Source organism: Chrysemys picta, chromosome 1 (genome assembly GCF_011386835.1).
Source record: "Chrysemys picta bellii isolate R12L10 chromosome 1, ASM1138683v2, whole genome shotgun sequence".
Lineage (NCBI taxonomy): Eukaryota > Metazoa > Chordata > Testudines > Emydidae > Chrysemys > Chrysemys picta.
The window spans coordinates 123,206,686-123,224,263 of record NC_088791.1 but is presented as its reverse complement, the minus strand read 5'-3'; the positions used below and the strand labels follow the sequence as shown (position 1 = coordinate 123,224,263).

Here is a 17,578-nt window from a genome sequence, read left to right as displayed (position 1 = left end):
CAAACAGGTTGCCCAATGAAGCTTCAGCAAAACAACAGTGGAGGAATATACTACTGAACCAAGCCCTAAAATATTCCTCTCGTGAACTGCATGCATAACTTTATGTTTTTTGATTAGTGAACAAAGTAATTCAAAACAAAATTAAGAACAAAATGTGAAAATTAACAAAGAACAGGATTTTATATACAGAATCTCACTAATCACTGGGACACCCATTGAGAACTGAATTTTGTGTTTAACAAGTAGACCAAACAGCAAGGATAGTATATCACTAGGGACTTGTTGATTTAGTTTGACAATTACTGTTTAGATTTAAATGATCAGATACTAGTTCTGAGTAAATATAAAAGGATGTTTACTAATTATTGTATAATAATAAAGATTTTGGTAAAGTGAGACCACATTACAGGACTCTGCAATTAAATCTTTGCTGAGAAGAAAGGAATGACCAGGATTTTTTGTTTGTCAATGCCACAGTGTGCTGATTAATGGATTACGGATTAGAAACATTTGACTGTTAAATTACAAAGTTCTTCAATTCACAGAGGTAGATCGTCAAATTTACACCAGCTGTCCCCTAGTTTAAACATGCCATGAATACATTACATTAACTAATATATACCTAGTAAAACCACAAGGTTGAAATTTTCAAAGCCAAAGACGGGATTTAGCTATACAATTTACACTGCAATAAATGGAAAATTAAACCCCCAATCAACTTTGAAATTTCAACATGAGTTTAGAAAAAAGTTTAAGAAAATTGGAAACATTAAGTATTTGAAAACTTATAACAAAACTATGAATTATGATTTTAGATTTTGGTATGTCCCAGTCCCAGAAAAATGAACTTCTACAAATTACTATACCTGAAATATTTAATTTTTACATGTTCTCCATCTTCACTCCTAGAAAAACAGAGTATAATTTTACATTATATATTTAAAAAAAAATTAAAACAGTACATTAATTTAAAAAGATACAGGAAACATTGCTTATTAATGCACAAAGTTCTAGAAGTCTCAATTCTTTAGGAACTATTCCATAATGCAAAACCAAAACATAATAAACTGCACTAAATTTAACTTTGAATGTTCACACAGTTTAAATTTTATAGTCTAATAATAATGGAACACATGATTAGTTTAGGCCCCACATTTGGTCTACCATAAATCTTGTAATTTGGTGAGAAATGTTCCACAGATTTTTAACAGTCATACTATTGCCAAGAAAAACAAACCAACCACCAGTTTACGATGGACTAAAATATTTTGTACTTTGTACAGTCAGCACATTTTTCTAAACATAGCAGGAACATTAGTGATACCAGTCTATAAAAATATAAATGACAAATCTATATTGTCTTCTGTCATGAGAAGCTAGGGGGAAAATGGTAAATATTTGCTAATGGAATGAAAGTGGTCAGCATACAAAAATTCTGGAAAAAAAGTATTTACAAGTGTAAGAATATACTGTAGCTGGTACATTGTCACTGATCTGAATAACTTGCCCCTAATTTCCAGTTTCCCACCCTGTCCCCCACCAACCTCATCTTCCCCATCAACCAGGAATCTTGTCCTAACCCATTCCTTACTCCTTGCAGGTCTGACTCTTACCCGCCCCCCGCATTCAAATCAGACAACTTTCTCTTCCACACTGCCTGGTCCCAGAAGGAGGTCAGTAAGAGCATAGGAGGACAGGCTCCCTGTCTCAGTGCACAGACTGCAGCAACCCAGAGCAGCAATTGCAGGGAAAGTCCTAGTCAGTCTTGAGCTGGAGCATGATCAATGCAAGTGAAATCTTCAGGGAAATTCAGCTCAGTTTCTGAGCACATAATCACAGAAAAGTAGAGTTGAACGGGACCGCAAGAGATCATGTAGTCCATCCTATGGTGCTGTGGCAGGACTACATATACCTAAGCCATTCCTGACAGATGTTTGTCTAATCTGTTCTTAGAAACCTCTCATAGTGGGGATTCTACAACCTCTCTTGGAAGCCTATTCTAGTACTTAACTATCCTTAGATAATTTTTCCTATTATCTAACTGTGACAGACCATACCCTTATGTTCACCACTTTTACAAAACGATGATGCATTTTGTACAAAGCATGCCTTGTGAGGTATCATTTGAAAAATTCATAATCTACTGAACATTATTGTCTTGATAAAATATGTGCAGCAACATTGTATGCAAGGTTAAAAGATTTTACTGTATGGCATTGCTGAGACATGCTCCAAGTTAAGAAAAGCAATCCAAACGAGTTCCTCAGGGAAAAAAAGGTTAGACAGCACCTCAGCCAGATGTCAACATAATCAAGTGGACTATTACCTGGTAGAGCAGCCATTCTTTGGCAGGAAAAAGAGTCTGAGCAAGAAATTTACATTTTGGCAGTGGAACAGCAGGGGCTTGCCCTCCAAAACAGATTTGCTGTTGCCTGAACCTAAGCTGGAGAGGATTCTCTCAAAGAAGATAAATGCTTTAAGAAGGGGGAACACAGGACACACATCACCTCTCCCCTCATATTTACTCATGCATCATCAATATTTGAAAGACAAAGGAAACATCAATGAACTGGGGGACTGGTCCTTACTGAAGGAATTCAGCCAGTAAAAGCATGTGGTGAGAAAAACCTTTACTTTGAATTCATTTAGCTTGTACTGCACAGAAGGAAAGAACTGGTCAGTACCAAGACACACACTTCTGGAGACAAGTCTGGGACTGGGAATTTGCTGGTGTCACTCTACAATATAATTCAAGAGTGAATGGCTAGAAGCGCTCATATCATTCAGCTTGGTGTGATTTTGTATGCTAGAAGCTGTGTGTGAACAGGCCAGGAGTGATTGTTCTCACAGCAAAGCAGTGTGAAATGCACCCCCAGTTGTAGGGTTGAGAGAACACAGCTGTTCAACTGTCCAGATTGTACCCTGGGGAATGTCACCCTAACCTAAATCTCCTTTGCTGCAGATCAAACCAATTAGTTCTTGTCTTACTTTCAGTGGACATAAAGAACAATCAATGACTGACCTCTTCATAACAGCACTTAAGATATTTGAAGACTATTATCAGGTCCTCAACATAATCTTCTCTTCTCAAGACTACACCTGTCCAGTTTTTTTTTTTTAAAACCTTTCATCATAGTCAGATTTTCTAAACCTTTTATAATTTATATTGCTCTCCTCTGGAATCTCTCCGATTTGTCCACATCTATCTTAAAGTATTGGACACGGTATTCCAGCTGAGGCCTCATGTAGTATGGGACAATTACCTCCCATGTCTTACATACAACACTCCTGTTAAATATGCCCCAGAACATTAGCCTTTTTCGCAACTGCATCACATCATTGGCTAATATTCAATTTTGATCAACTATAATCACCAGCTACTTTTCCGTAGTACTAATGCCCAGCTAGTTAGTTCCCATTTTGTGGTTCTTCATTTGATTTTTATTTAAGTGTATTACTTTGCACTTGTCTTTACTGAATTTTGTATGGTTGATTCAGACCAATTCAGGATGCCCCCAGCATCCCTTTTTCCCCACTCCTCTCCCCAGGGCAAATCATGGGGCAGGAACTTCCCCAACTCTCAGGGGAGCCATGCGGGCTCTCCCCAACCATCCCTGGGATACAGCATATGGTGCCATGGCCCACCTCCCTGGGATAACAGCCTTCTATTGCTAGCTAATATAGTTAATTTCTGTAGCTCAAGTTGTCTTGCAGTGCTGAAACTTTAGGGTTCAAACTCTGCTGACGACACATGATTTGGGCAGGCAGGAGAGGGTAGAAAGATAAGGGCAGTTTTACAACCAAGTTCTGTGGTATACCTTTTTCTTTTTTTAAAAGACATCTTCAAAGTTACATACAATAAAAGTAAGTGAATTTTCTACATAAATAAATCACTTGAACCATCAGACTTGTTGTTGACAGGCAACCTTAATTCTGCCTCCATGTGCTCAGGATAGGATATGATCATGTTATTAAAAACAATTTTTTTAAATAGAACCTGCCTCATTAAGTACAGTGGTCCAATGAATGAGGGAGCAGAATTAAGGTTGCCTGCTCAATCCAATCTGGAATTTCCTGACTTTTGAATGCTTAATTTGGCAACCCAAATAAATATTTTAAAATATATTTTTGTATGTAACTGATGTTTCATTTCTGAGGCATGATACATTTGAATTATAGTATACTGTACCAGAAATTTGGATATATAAGCTGTCTAAACAAATTTTAGTCAATGAGGTCTGGTTGGCCCAGGGAATTGTCAATGACTAGATTCAGAGCACTTCAGAAACTCTAGACTCCTGGTTAAAATTAGTACACAGTAATTATCTGTCCAGGGCTTGAAAAATCGACTTTTCGTTGAGTTTGAAATTTCCCATGGAACATTGGAATCCTATGCCATAAGTTCTGCAAGAGCTAAAGCTGTTAATTTTTCAGAAATGGATTTGTTTGGACTATTTATTTAAAAACCTTAAGAGGTGCAGGGAACATCTGAACATATCATGTGACAGTGGAAGTCAAATGTTTACATTCTGGACACACATTGTAGTTTGTTGAGGTTCAGGAAAAGAAACTGCTTTCACTGGTACAAATGCAGCATGGTGATTTTATTTTCATTTTATTAACATGATGATTCTCAAGCTGTAGTCTGTGGACTAAAAAGTCTAGAGAGATCTTGCTGGTCCTGTGTGCTGACTCTCTTCCTTCCTTCCAGCTGCTAAACAACATTCAAAATACACCTTAAAGTACAATACTTTCCTAACAGTATTTTCCATGTATGCAATCACTGTAGCTGCCCCAGGGATGTTATGTGCTCGTGGATGGGAGAGGAGCAGTCCACAAGCTAATCTCAGTATTACAGCATGCTCCACATTATGAAAGAGTTTGAGAACTCCAGCATCAAATCTTTCTAGGTTGCACTTCTGTATAGATTCTTCTGTGACTGCCTACCCACTTCATCATTACACCAGCACCATATATTCCAGTTCTAGGTTTAATAGCTAATTAGCAAATCAACCAGACACTTTAAGTGATATTCTTGTTTGTATTTATGTAACAACAAACATATGTAGCATAGGGTTTGTAATAACCGTATGCTACAGGTTAGCATGCCTTTACTGAAAAAAGGGGGATAGAAAAAAGTTATGGTTTGAAATTCTAGCCCCAGAGGTATACTACCAAGGTATTGGACCAGAAAATGCCATTATAGAAATCCACCTAAAATCAACTCCAGGGAGTCAGGACCCCATCTGTCTATAGTTCTTGATCGCCCAGGATTTCCAAAGAATGGATGTGCAATATTGTTTTCCTTTAAAATAAATATAATGTAATGGGAAATGGCACAAAAACATGACAAAGTTAAGCAAGAACAGATGCTTGCCTCCAACTGGTATTGTCTCATCATGATGTAGAGAAGAGTAGAAGCAGATCACTTACTGGTTATCAAAATCACTTCCTTTGCGCTTTTTTGGAGACTCAACAGCAAATGTGTTGAACGAACAGGCAGTGGCAGGGTTGGTTATTGGATTCATAAGGGTGGAGACTGCAGAGGCAACACATTGGCTCCCTTCCATCACAAGATTATCTGTAAATGAAAAAAATTATGACAATAAAGCAGAAGAGTATTATTCGTTCATTTTTATTTTGATCTTAAAAACAACTCTCCACCAAAAAGTACCTCATCCAGAGCTCTGGGTGCCTTTGACATACACTTAAATCCACAATACTAGAAGTGGTACAATATAAATTGTCAAATGAAGCAGCATTTCCCCTTTCCCCCTAACCCTAATAAAACTTCATCTAACCACCAGTCAATAGAACCAATAATACTTAAAATGCATTCCCCATATGCACAATCCCCCAGCTACAATCCCATCCTGTAATATCTCAGACTTCCAAAAAAAGGCACGCTTATACAGATGAGCTTTCCAGAGTGAGCAGACGATCAAAATATTGGGGCTTTTTCAAGTCAGGGACCAAGCACAAACAAAACCTTACAAAGATACATATACAGTATATAAAAAGACATTCTAAATGACTAACAAATTTCTACAGCTCTATACTTTAAAAAGCAGGTAGGCATCCTAAAAATATTTTGTACAAATGGAATCATAGAAATGTACGACTGGAAGGGATCTTGAGAAGTGATGAAATCCAGCTCCCTGCACTGAGGTATGGCCAAGTAAACCTAGACCATTCCTGATAGGTGTTTGTCCAATCTGTTTTTAAAAACCTGCAATGATGGCGATTCCACAACCTCCCTTGGAAGCCTATTCCAGAGCTTAACTATCCTTATAGTTAGAACACTTTTCTTAACAGCTAACCTAAATCTCCTTTGCTGCAAATTAATCCCATTACTTCTTGTTCTACCATCAGTGGACATGGAAAACAATCACAGTCCTCTTATAACAGCCCTTAACATATCTGAAGACTTATCAAGTCCCCACTTAGACTTCTTTTCTCAACACTAAACATGCCCAATTCTTTCAACTTTTCCTCATAGGTCAGGTTTTCTAACCTTTCATCATTTTTGTTCTCTCCTCTGGATTCTGTCCAGTTTATCCACATCTTTCCTAAAGTCTGGTGCCCAGAATTGTACAAAGTACTCCAGCTGGGGCCTCATGAGCGAGGAGTACAGGACAGTTACCTCCCATGTCTTACATACAACACTCCTGTTAATACACTCCAGGATGCTATTAGCCTCTCACAACTGCATCACCTTGTTGACTCATGATCCACTATAACCTCCCAGATCCTTTTCAGCATTATTACCAGCTATCCAGTTATTCCCCATTTTGTGGTTGTGCGTTGATTTTTCCTTTCTAACCAAAATACTTTGCATTTGTCTTTATTGAATTTCATCTTGTTGATTTGAGATCAATTCTACAATTTATCAAGATCATTTTGAATTCTAATCCTGTCCTTCAAAGTGCTTTCAACCCCTCCTTGCTTGGTGTCATCCACAAATTTTATAAGCATTCTTCCCATTCCATTATAATACTGGACCCTTGTGGGACCCTACTAGATATGCCCTCCCAGTTTAACCAATAGTAACTACTCTTTCAATCAATTGTGCACCCACCTTATAGTCTACTCTGAAACCACCTTATAGTAATTCCATCTAGACTGCATTTCCCAAGGTTGCTTATGAGAATAATAGGTGGGACTGTGTCAAAATCCTTACTAAAAATCAAGATACATCATGTCTACTGTTTCCCCTTATCTACCAACCCAGTAACACCATCGAAGAAGGAAATTAGGTTGGTTTGGCATAATTTTTCTTTGAAAAAAATCCATGCTGGCTATTCTTTATAATTTTATTATCCTCTAGATGCTTACAAATTGATTAATTATTGTTCCAGTATCTTTTCAAGTACTGAAGTTAGGCTGACTAAGCCATAATTCTCCAGGTCCTCTGTTCCCCTTTTTAAAGATAGGTACTATGTTTTCCCTTCTGCATTTCCTCGGGGTCCTCACCCATCCTCCATGAAGGTACTTGCTAATGGTTCCAAGCTTGCTTCAGCTAGTTCTTTAAGTATCCCAGATGAATTTCATCAGGATCTGCTGACTTGACTACCTCTAATTTATCTAAATATTCTTTAACCTGTTCTTTCCCAGTTTTGACCGGTGTTCCTTCCCCCTTGTTAAAATTAATTGTGTTGAGTATCTGGTCACCATTAATCTTTTTAGTGAAGACTGAAGCAAAATAGGCATTAAACACTTCAACCTTCCTGATGGGATCAGTTATTAACTCTCCTTCCCTGCATAGTAAATGATTTACTACCATTTTCAAATCAAGCAAGAAAAGTTACACATGTGTACGTAGGTACCTGGAATTCTTCAAGATGTGTTGGCCATCAGACATACTCCATTTAAGGTATGTGTGCTGGATTGGGTCACAGAGACCCCCTTGGGACTGCCATGTGATGGGTTCTGAGGTAGTCTCAGCACTTTTTCCCTGCCAGCTTGGGACTTCAGAACCCTGCCTTGTTGAGCCAGACATGCTAGCCTGCTGCAAACACAGACCTAGGTCTGAACCATGTCCTCAAAGCTACAGACTTAACTGAAAACAGCTTAAGAAGTGCTCCTGTCTCCAGCACCCAGATACCCAGTTCCCAATGGGATCCAAACCCCAAATAAATCTGTTTTACTCTGTATAAAGCGTATACAGGGTAAACTCAAATTATCCGCCCTCTTTAACACTGATCGAGAGATATGCACAGCTGTTTGCTCCCCCAGGCATTAATTACTTATTCTGGGTCAAGTAATAAGCAAAAGTGATTTTATTAAGTATAAAAAGTAGGATTTAAGTGGTTCCAAGTAATAACAGACAGAACAAAGTAAGTTACCAAGCAAAATAAAACAAAAACATGCAAGTCTAAGCCCAATACACCAAGAAACCAATTACAGATAAATTCTTACCCTCAGAGATGTTCCAAAAAGCTTCTTTCACAGTCTAATCTCCTTCCTAGTCTGGGCCCAATCCTTTCCCCTGGTACAGTTCTTGTTAGCTCCAGCTCAGGTTGTAACTAGGGGATCTCTCATGACTGTAACCTCCTTTGTTCTGTTGCATCCCCTTTTATAGCTTTGGCACAAGGCAGAAATCTTTTGTCTCTCTGGGTCCCCACCCCTTCTAAATGAAAAAGCACCAGGTTTAAGATGGATTTCAGTACCAAGTGACATTGATCACATGTCTGTGAGACCCCAAGCCTTCATTCTTCCCAGCCTGACTCACAGGAAGGCTTGCAAGTAAACAGAGCAATCTACAGATAATTGTCCTGGTTAATGGGAGCCATCAAGATTCCAAACCACCATTAATGGCCCACACTTTGCATAATTACAATAGGACCTCAGAGTTATATTTCATATTTCTAATTTCATATACTAGTGATACATTTATACAAATAGGATGAACACACTCAGTAGATTATAGGCTTTGTAATGATACCTTACAAGAGACCTTTTGCATGAAGCATATTCAAGTTACATTATATTCACACTCATTAGCATATTTTCATAAAATCATATGGAGTGCAACGTCACAGTATGCATGTGCCCAAGATTGGAGTCTTTTGGCAAGCAGTGTCTGCTGTGCCCACAAATGTGCCCTAGAATTCAATGCCCCATAATGAGGGCATAAAAGGACAGAATGGAAGAAATGCCACTGTCTCCTCTCCACAGCAAAATCCAGGTGACACAGGTCTAAAAGGGATAAAGGATGAGTCATGGAATATGTAATATGGCCAATGCCTCTTTAAGAAGTCCAGTTACTGCATAGGCAAGCAACTTTCCTTTCTTAGTCAAATGCTTGGACTTTGGCTACTTGACTAATTACGGTGACTTCCGAGCAATGGACCAATGAAATAGAGATTGGAGCTCAGAGTCTTAGGACAACAGAGATTGTAACATAGCCTTTCCAAACTCAGCATCTAGTCTGGAAGCTTCAATGACAGCGCACTGCTTTGAAAATGTGTGAACAAATTCCCACGTGTCTGCTTCGCATAGGTCCACAAAAGGAAAACAATTTCAAAGATGCTGTAGAAGATGCCTAAATGAAGGTAAAATGAGCTCTGAGAGAAGCAGGAGGACCCACTTTAGCCACTTCATAACAGGATCTCACACAGATCTCCTTCTAAGACTATCGCTAGACAAGATGGTTTCCCCTTCATCTTTTCTGCTATTGAACGAAAAAAATCTCGATGTGAAGCTAAAAGATGTTGTCCTCTATGAATAAATGCTAATGCACATCTGACAGGAAATGGAGCTTAGCCTCCGTCTTGGAAGCATGTGGCTTAGGGAAAATATAAGCAGATGAATCTTATGGTTCAAATGGAAGTCTGACAACTTTTGGTAGAAATTAGGATAATGCTTATGTGACACTTTGTCCAGACAGAACATGGTATACTATCAAGGCCCCAACCTTCTTGCAGAGATAACTGCAACTAAAACTGCCATTTTCATAGGGAGAGAGATGTAATGATATGCGCATTGCCATTGGTTCAAAAGGAAGGCCCATCAGTGCAGACAGAACTAAGTTAAGATCTCACACTAAGATCCCACGCTTCTGGGTGCAAACGTCTTCGCAAGACCCTTCAAAACACTTTACAACAATGTGACCATCTACTGGAGGGTGATATATGGATTTTCAACCAGCCCTAATTATGATACAGTCCTTAATTACATGAGAACATGTTATTTTTCTACAGAACCCCTGCTAATTTAAAGCACGAGATGGATGTACAAGAGGGCAGAAATAAGATTGCAAAGGCAACTGTAAATATAGCATTTCCTAACATTTGAGTTCTTCTCTTTCCCATCTCAAAAATGTATGTTTGACATAGTTGGGGTTTTTTGTTATTTTTTGCATTTGTGTGTATTATTTATATATGATAACAGAGGAAAATTCATGTATTTCTCATGGCTTTTTTTGCTTTCACTTATAGCAGAGAAGGTTATAAGAAAAGTGGGAATTTTTTCTACATTTTATCCTAATTAATAAAATTTCACTCGTAGTCTATGATGATTTTAAATGCACCCAAATATTTTATATTAAAATCAGTCCTTGAACATTTATTTTTAGCACTGCCCATTTTGTTAGGTTGTGTCAATGTCCAGTCAATAAGACTCCAGGAGAACACTTCAGTAATGGGTAGTTACATGGGATACTCTGAGAAACATTTTCCACACTGAAGTGGCTCCTTCTATTGAAAATCCAGGGGAAAAAAAGGAAAAAAAACAAAACATAATTCAAACTCTGTTAAGCATCCAAAATTAATTTTTTTATGGAAAATATATGTAAAAGTCATATAAGTAAAATTTATTTTTGTTTAAGAAACAATTACTCTACATGCTGCAAGTAAGAACTAAAGAGCTTTATTACAAATAGACATTAAAACATACTGCAGCATCTTAGAATAAAGTTGGGTTAGAAACCAAATATTTTTGGTTAAAGTCACAAGAAATGAAATTGCCACAGAATGGGCCCATTACCTTACTCTATCCCTACATTTTTTCTGAAATCATTTTATCTTATGCTTGGTAAAGTTATCAAAGCTCAAGTTTAAAAGTCATAATTTACTTTCAGTGATATATGCAACATGTGAAACAGCAGTAGTTGTAGGTAATTAAATCTGTGCAAATTTGAGGTTAAATCACATCAACCACTTACAAAGTCACACCAAGTCATACTATTGAAGCCAAAGATCTGTCCAAATGATACATTAGACTATGAAGAGAGTATCTTTTCCTTGAGTTTATAACTACAACAACTTGCTGCAAGCTGAAACAAATTGCATCTCTCAGCCTTGGAAAGATTTTTTTAGTACATAAAAAATCATTATTAAACAAAAGGAACATTTTGGCATCTTCAGTTTATTTTTCAGGGGGTAGCCGTGTTAGTCTGTATCTACAAAAACAACAAAGAGTCTGGTGGCACCTTAAAGACTAACAGATTTATTTCGGCATAAGCTTTCGTGAGTAAAAACCTCACTTCTTCGGATGCATAGAGTGAAAGCTACAGATGCAGGCATTATATACAGACACATGGAGAGCAGGGAGTTACTTCACAAGTGGCGAACCAGTGTTGACAAGGCCAATTCAATCAGGGTGGATGTAGTCCACTCCCAATAATAGATGAGGAGGTGTCAATTCCAGGAGAGGAAAAGCTGCTTCTGTAGTGAGCCAGCCACTCCCAATCCCTATTCAAGCCCAGATTAATGGTGTTGAATTTGCAAATGAATTTTAGTTCTGCTGTTTCTCTTTGAAGTCTGTTTCTGAAGTTTTTTTGTTCAATGACAGTGACTTTTAAATCTGTGATAGAATGACCAGGGAGATTGAAGTGTTCACTTACTGGCTTGTTTATTTTTATTATTCAATTAAAAGAGAGACAGCTGAATTTTAAGATTGTGGAGCCAGATTTTCAGAACATTAGGTACACAAATTAGATGTGTAACCAGGTACACAACTGCAGTAAATGCATATGCAAATTAAACATAATTTCTGTACCTATTGTCTGAAAAGAGAGCTTTTAATTATGTATACTCAAACGCCATTTTTTTTTAAAAAGACCATTAATTTACAAGTCCAAAATTAACTTTTATAAACATAAAATACTACCAGGATTTTTTTTTAATTTAACAACACTTGAATTAATTGCGTTGAATGAAGTAGGAATTATGTATTTGTACCAGGGCAGGCCAGTGAACTAGGTTCGTCTAGCAATGATAGCAGAACAATCGAGGAAGGTAGGTGAACAAACTAAAATCCACGATTTGTCCCTACAGAGACTTAGTTCTGTAATTGCATATGTTCTCAAATTGCCTTTGTTTAAAAGGAATTTTCTTTCCACTCCTTACGCTTAAATGTTTCCAGTCAACTTAAGAAAGTTACTAACCTCTCGCATTCATCTCGCATTTCCATATACCCTACTTTCTTTATGATTCACTGTAATTGATATGCTGTTACACTTCTTCTCTGACGGGCTTATAAAAACACTACCTAGGTGGTGCTGATTAAGGTTTCATTACTAAATTAAAGGAGCTTTCTTTTGGCAATCTGTCTTGTTTCAACCTGTCACGACAGGGTTTGACTCGAGATTAAGAAAAGAGGGAACTGAGGGACAAGTTGTAGAACAGTGATAAATCAAAGAAAATACATCTAAATGGGAAGATCAGTAACCGGACCATGTCATCACATCATATGGTTGCAGGACTAAATATTTTGATTAAACTTAAAGTCAGTGGTGAATGTTGTATTCATTATTCATTATATTCCTAAGCCTTTGAAGACAAAGATTTGTTTTCTTCGTTCTGTGTGAACTTGCCCTCTGGACTCTTCAGTTCAGTCTACTTTGAAGTGATGCTTAAAACATCAGAAGTACCCAACCATCAACCCTAGGCGAAAAAGGCTTGCTGATGGGTAAAGGTTGTTTTGAAAATGCTCTCTCTTATGCCCCTGCTTGTTGAGGGAATTGGCCTGAGCGTACTAAGGATAAAAATCTGCTATTTGAATGAACTCTTTCCATACAAAACCACACGCAAATATGGTATGAATGATTCCTTCAGATAAGCAAGCCACGCATGATACACCAATGACAGCCTCATGAAACAACATATGCCCCCATAAAAAAAAAAAATGTTTAAACTCCTCTCCACTAGACTCACTGTATTTCTATTGCTTTGCTCATTGATTAAAATGATTATCATAGTACAGCTGTCCTCGGTTCTTTACAGCATCAGCTACGTATAGAATAACAGAATGATCTAAAGTTGACAACTGGTTTTAAAAGCTATAGGCCCTGATCCTGCAAACTGTGCTGTGCAGATTGACTCCTGCATCCACGTGGAGTCCCGCTGACGTCAATGGAGCTCCAGACAAGCACAAGGGTTTGCCTTCATAGAGCAGCCTGCCTATTCTATACAGCTTCTAGGCATATTTAAGACCTTCTCCCTGAGCCTTCTCTCATGAAAATCTGGTATCACCTACATTATTCAACCATCATTTCTTAAAATGGGATACAATCAAAACCTTGCTATGGTGGGTCTAGCGTGTGGAGTTCATTATTCCATAATAGCAGTCTCAATTAAAAAAACAACACTAAGACTTAATTTCACATGGCGTATATATTATATTGCATATATACGTACACACAAACACATCACTCTTGGCTACACATACATTATAGTTGCACTGAAGCCTCTTGGGTTTGGTTCTATTTATTTCAGTTTTAAGAAAGTGTTTTCTCATTATGTTTTAATGATGCTTTATTACAGAGTGCCTTTGCTAGGGGATGCTTTACAGATAAATAATATTAATTAGGGAAGTATCATTGCAAATCGTGAATCCAACTCACACTTACCATTCTTTGTTTTGCTATATTTTTCCAGCTGTATTCTGCTAGAATATATGTACAAGTTATAGAAAAAAGTATAAATGTGAAATAGTTGAATGATTTTTTTTTATAAGTGTGTATTGGTGGAGAACCAAGGATGATGTATTTTCACTGGAGACAAAACATCTATATAACTGATTTTTTTTTTTTAAGTAAAGTGAATATTTCTTATTTTTCTTATTTTCTAAATTCCAATTCCAGGTTAAAAACTGTATCTCTGAGCAAAAATGTGTCTACAGAATAAATACAAACTAGTTGAGAAGTATGAAAGACATCTCAAAGGGATAAAAAAAAAATCATTTCTCCATCATATACCTGGAGAAGGAAAACCCGAAAGTGTCACAGGATTCACAGAAGACAACAAGAAAAGTTTTCTAGATATTTTTCTCAAATAAAAAGGACAACATAAGTCCTCAAAATTACTGAGAAATATTAGTATTCGTTTATAGCATTTATCTTACAGAATTTCTCCACAACTAAAAAATGAAGTGCAGAATTTGATAACACTAGGCAACCAAGCAAAAATCCGGCCTGCCTTTATTATTTACCCACTTAAGTAAATGGTACTCTTTATACTTTATACAGTTCTGGTTTCCATATGCAACAGCTTCATTAATTTAAGTAACCATAAAGCTGTAAATGTCACAAAGACAGCTACACAACTTTTTGCCCTCCAAAACTACTACCTGGGGCACCCATACTCTAATTACGTACTGGGCATTACATGTCACTGTGATGTTTCTGAGGTCCTCCAGCACTACTTTGAACACAGTTTAAAACTTAACATGTGCATCACTCTGCACAGCTACTATGCCGAAGTATAGCAACTAGGTAAGGCCTGCAGTCACCTGTCCCCACTTACTCTTGCTGGTGACATGAATTACTAGGAATAATGTTAATAGATAGAACCTAGGGCAAAATATGTGTGTTTCTACCTTGGAAAGCAACTAATGTGGATGGACAAGAAAAGAGCTAACAGACTGTCAGCAAGCAAGTGTAGCAGGCTTTGGGCACTTACAACAGAGCACAATTTGTCAGGTATATCACAAATGCAACAAGGATATTCGTGATCACCAAGTGTTTCAAATCTTACCTTCACTTTGAAATATTCTTAACTTAGAAACAGTATTGGCATTTCTGAAGTATGTCTAATGTAAATTCTGAATTTCAACTTTTTTCTGAATTAAATCTTCCCAGCATATTTCATTCCCAGTATATCTTTTAAAGAAAATGACTATGGGGGAAATTCATTAAACCTCACAATCCAAAAAGGAGCATATGTGAAGAGCACCTGTTATTTTGAGTCACATTTACACAGTAAATATAGATAATGAAATCTACATCACAAACCTCAGTTTTTTGGGAAAAAACGTTTGGGGCATATATTATTGAAAGATACCATCCTTGTGTGTACATGAAAGGGCACTGAGTAAACAAAAATCCGAGTGTATGAAAGATAGATTGCTTTCAGTAGAACAGATCCTTTCATCCACTAATAAAGCAGGATAGAACAGTGCTACTAATCTAAATACTCTTTTGTACACAGACAGCCAACCTATTTTTTAAACCACTTCCTCTTAAAGAAACAGAATAGAATTTAATGGCATGGCTGGTCATTTATAATGGTCCAGATTTTACTCTGAGTACCATAAGATCAAAACTAGGATTTTTTTCTTAAAATAAATTGATGATATCTGATGTTCTGTGAAAACTACACTTAATTTTTTCCCTACCATCCACCTTTTCTTTTTCTTCTTTAATAAAGAATCTGCAGTATTAAGAAAATCAATATAAATCATCTTTTGAAGGAGCTTACATAATAAAAGATTAGTGGGTGGTGTTAGGGTTTGTTAAGTGCCACCCAGTACCTCTAGAACTGGATAACATAGAGACTACTGTTACCTGAATAAAAATAGTTAATACCAAGCAGGTATTAATTAGAAAGACTTTCAGTAAGGATCCAATATTGACTCTTGTCAGGTAGAGCATAGAGCTTTTGATTAATTCTTCCCTTAAGAACCTTTATGATGATAAAGAACTAAAAGCAGAAGAAACATCAGCTAAAGAGCTCTAAAGCATCAGGACCAAAGCATAATGATTATTTTTCTAAAACTAGGCAAGTATAAGCATTTGGATAGCAGACATTTACATGGAGCAGATGAAAGCACTTCACAAAGCTGCAGCACCTATCACTAAACGTTTCATAGCAAGATCCATTGTTCAGTTCAAGGAGTAGTCTACTCTCTGCTTTTCCAAGGAGGCTTTGCTTGGGATAAATTTAAATTACAGAAGAGCATCAGAGTACACCAATCAGGCAGCAGCAAAGACAAAAAAAAAAAAAAAAAAAGCAAATACAGTACAGCACCATGTTATACGTAAACTACTAAAAAAAAAACAAAGGGAAAGCAACATTTTTCTTCTGCATAGTAAAGTTTCAAAGCTGTTTTAAGTCAATGTTCAATTGTAAACTTTTGAAAGAACCATAACGTTTTGTTCAGAGCTATAAACAACTTCCATTCCCAAGGTGTTTATTCTCTGAGGTTCTACTGTAATACTTTTTGCTATGGTAGGAAATGTTTTATCAAAGCTTCATCATATTTTAAATTATCTATCCATCATAGGTACTTATGGTCGCCGACAGCTCGGAAAGCCTCCAGCAAATGCTCAACGTCACCAGCCAAGCCGCCAAGTGGATGGGCCTCTGCTTCAACCCCAAAAAGTGCGCCTCCCTCCACGTCGACGGTGGCACCAGGGTGCTGGATCGGCCGTCACGGTTCCTGATCCAGGGAGAGTCCATGACCTCCCTCGAAGAGGGAGAGGTATACTAACACCTCGGCACACCCACAGGAGTCCGCGTCCGACAAACCCGCAAAGACACCATTGCGGAGATCCTACGAGACGTGGCCCAAATCAACTCCTCCCTACTCACCCCCTGGCAAAAGATCAATGCCCTCAATACCTTCCTGAGCCCCCGCATCTCCTTTGTCCTCAGGGAATCGGCCGTAGCCATGGTGTCCCTGAACAAACCCAACAGCACCATCAGACAGCTGGTGAAGAAGTAGATACATCTTCCCAAGAGGGCCAGCACGGACATCATCTACATTTCCCACAGGCAGGGCAGGGGCCAACGTACCTCAGATGGGTGACCTGTGCGACGTGGCGGTGATGACCCACGCCTTCAGCCTCCTGACATGCCCGGACCGAACGGTGAGAAGCATTGCACAGGAGGCCGTACTGGGCGTGGTCAAGAAACGCATCGCCAGGGCCCCCTCCGAGCAGGACGTCGCCACTTACCTCAGTGGCTCCCTGGAGGCTGAGTCCGGGAGAGAAGGGGGAGACCTATCCTCTCTCTGGTCCCGCACCCACAACGCCTCGAGATGCCTGGGTAAGAGGATCGGCTGCTGCTGGAAGTGGTGCGAGGAGCGCCGGGAGCTGGGAATACTGGTGCCACGCGAAAAGACCCCGGACCACACCATCGTCACCCCGACCGCCAGAGCTATGCGGGAAAGGTCCCTGAAAGACATCATCCGCTGCCACTATGCCAAGAACCTCAAGCGGAAGCCGCACCAGGGCAAGGTGTTCGAGGTGTCCAGCAACTGGGATGCCAGCAACCACTTCCTCCCAGGGGGCAGCTTCATCAGGTTCGCCGACTGGTGGTTCGTCCACAGGGCCCGACTCAACTGCGTTCCCCTC

General features: G+C 38.4%; 1 protein-coding gene across 4 annotated transcripts in view; it reads right to left on the bottom strand.

Moving 5' to 3' along the window:
* BMAL2 (basic helix-loop-helix ARNT like 2) overlaps positions 1-17,578 on the bottom strand; it is a 69,553-nt gene that overhangs the window by 40,487 nt on the left and 11,488 nt on the right. For 3 of the 4 annotated variants that reach the window (XR_010593026.1, XM_065569182.1, XM_005296668.5), the window contains exons 2-3: positions 5,434-5,581; positions 867-905 (exon numbers count right to left, since the gene is read on the bottom strand). Coding sequence is in view for 2 of the 4 variants with exons in the window: in XM_065569182.1 (XP_065425254.1) it covers positions 867-905; positions 5,434-5,581 (187 nt within the window). In the remaining 2 variants the exon portion in view is untranslated. Of the gene's footprint in view, positions 1-866; positions 906-5,377; positions 5,582-17,578 lie in introns of those variants that run through there. The other variant, XM_042848458.2, reaches the window with a different exon arrangement.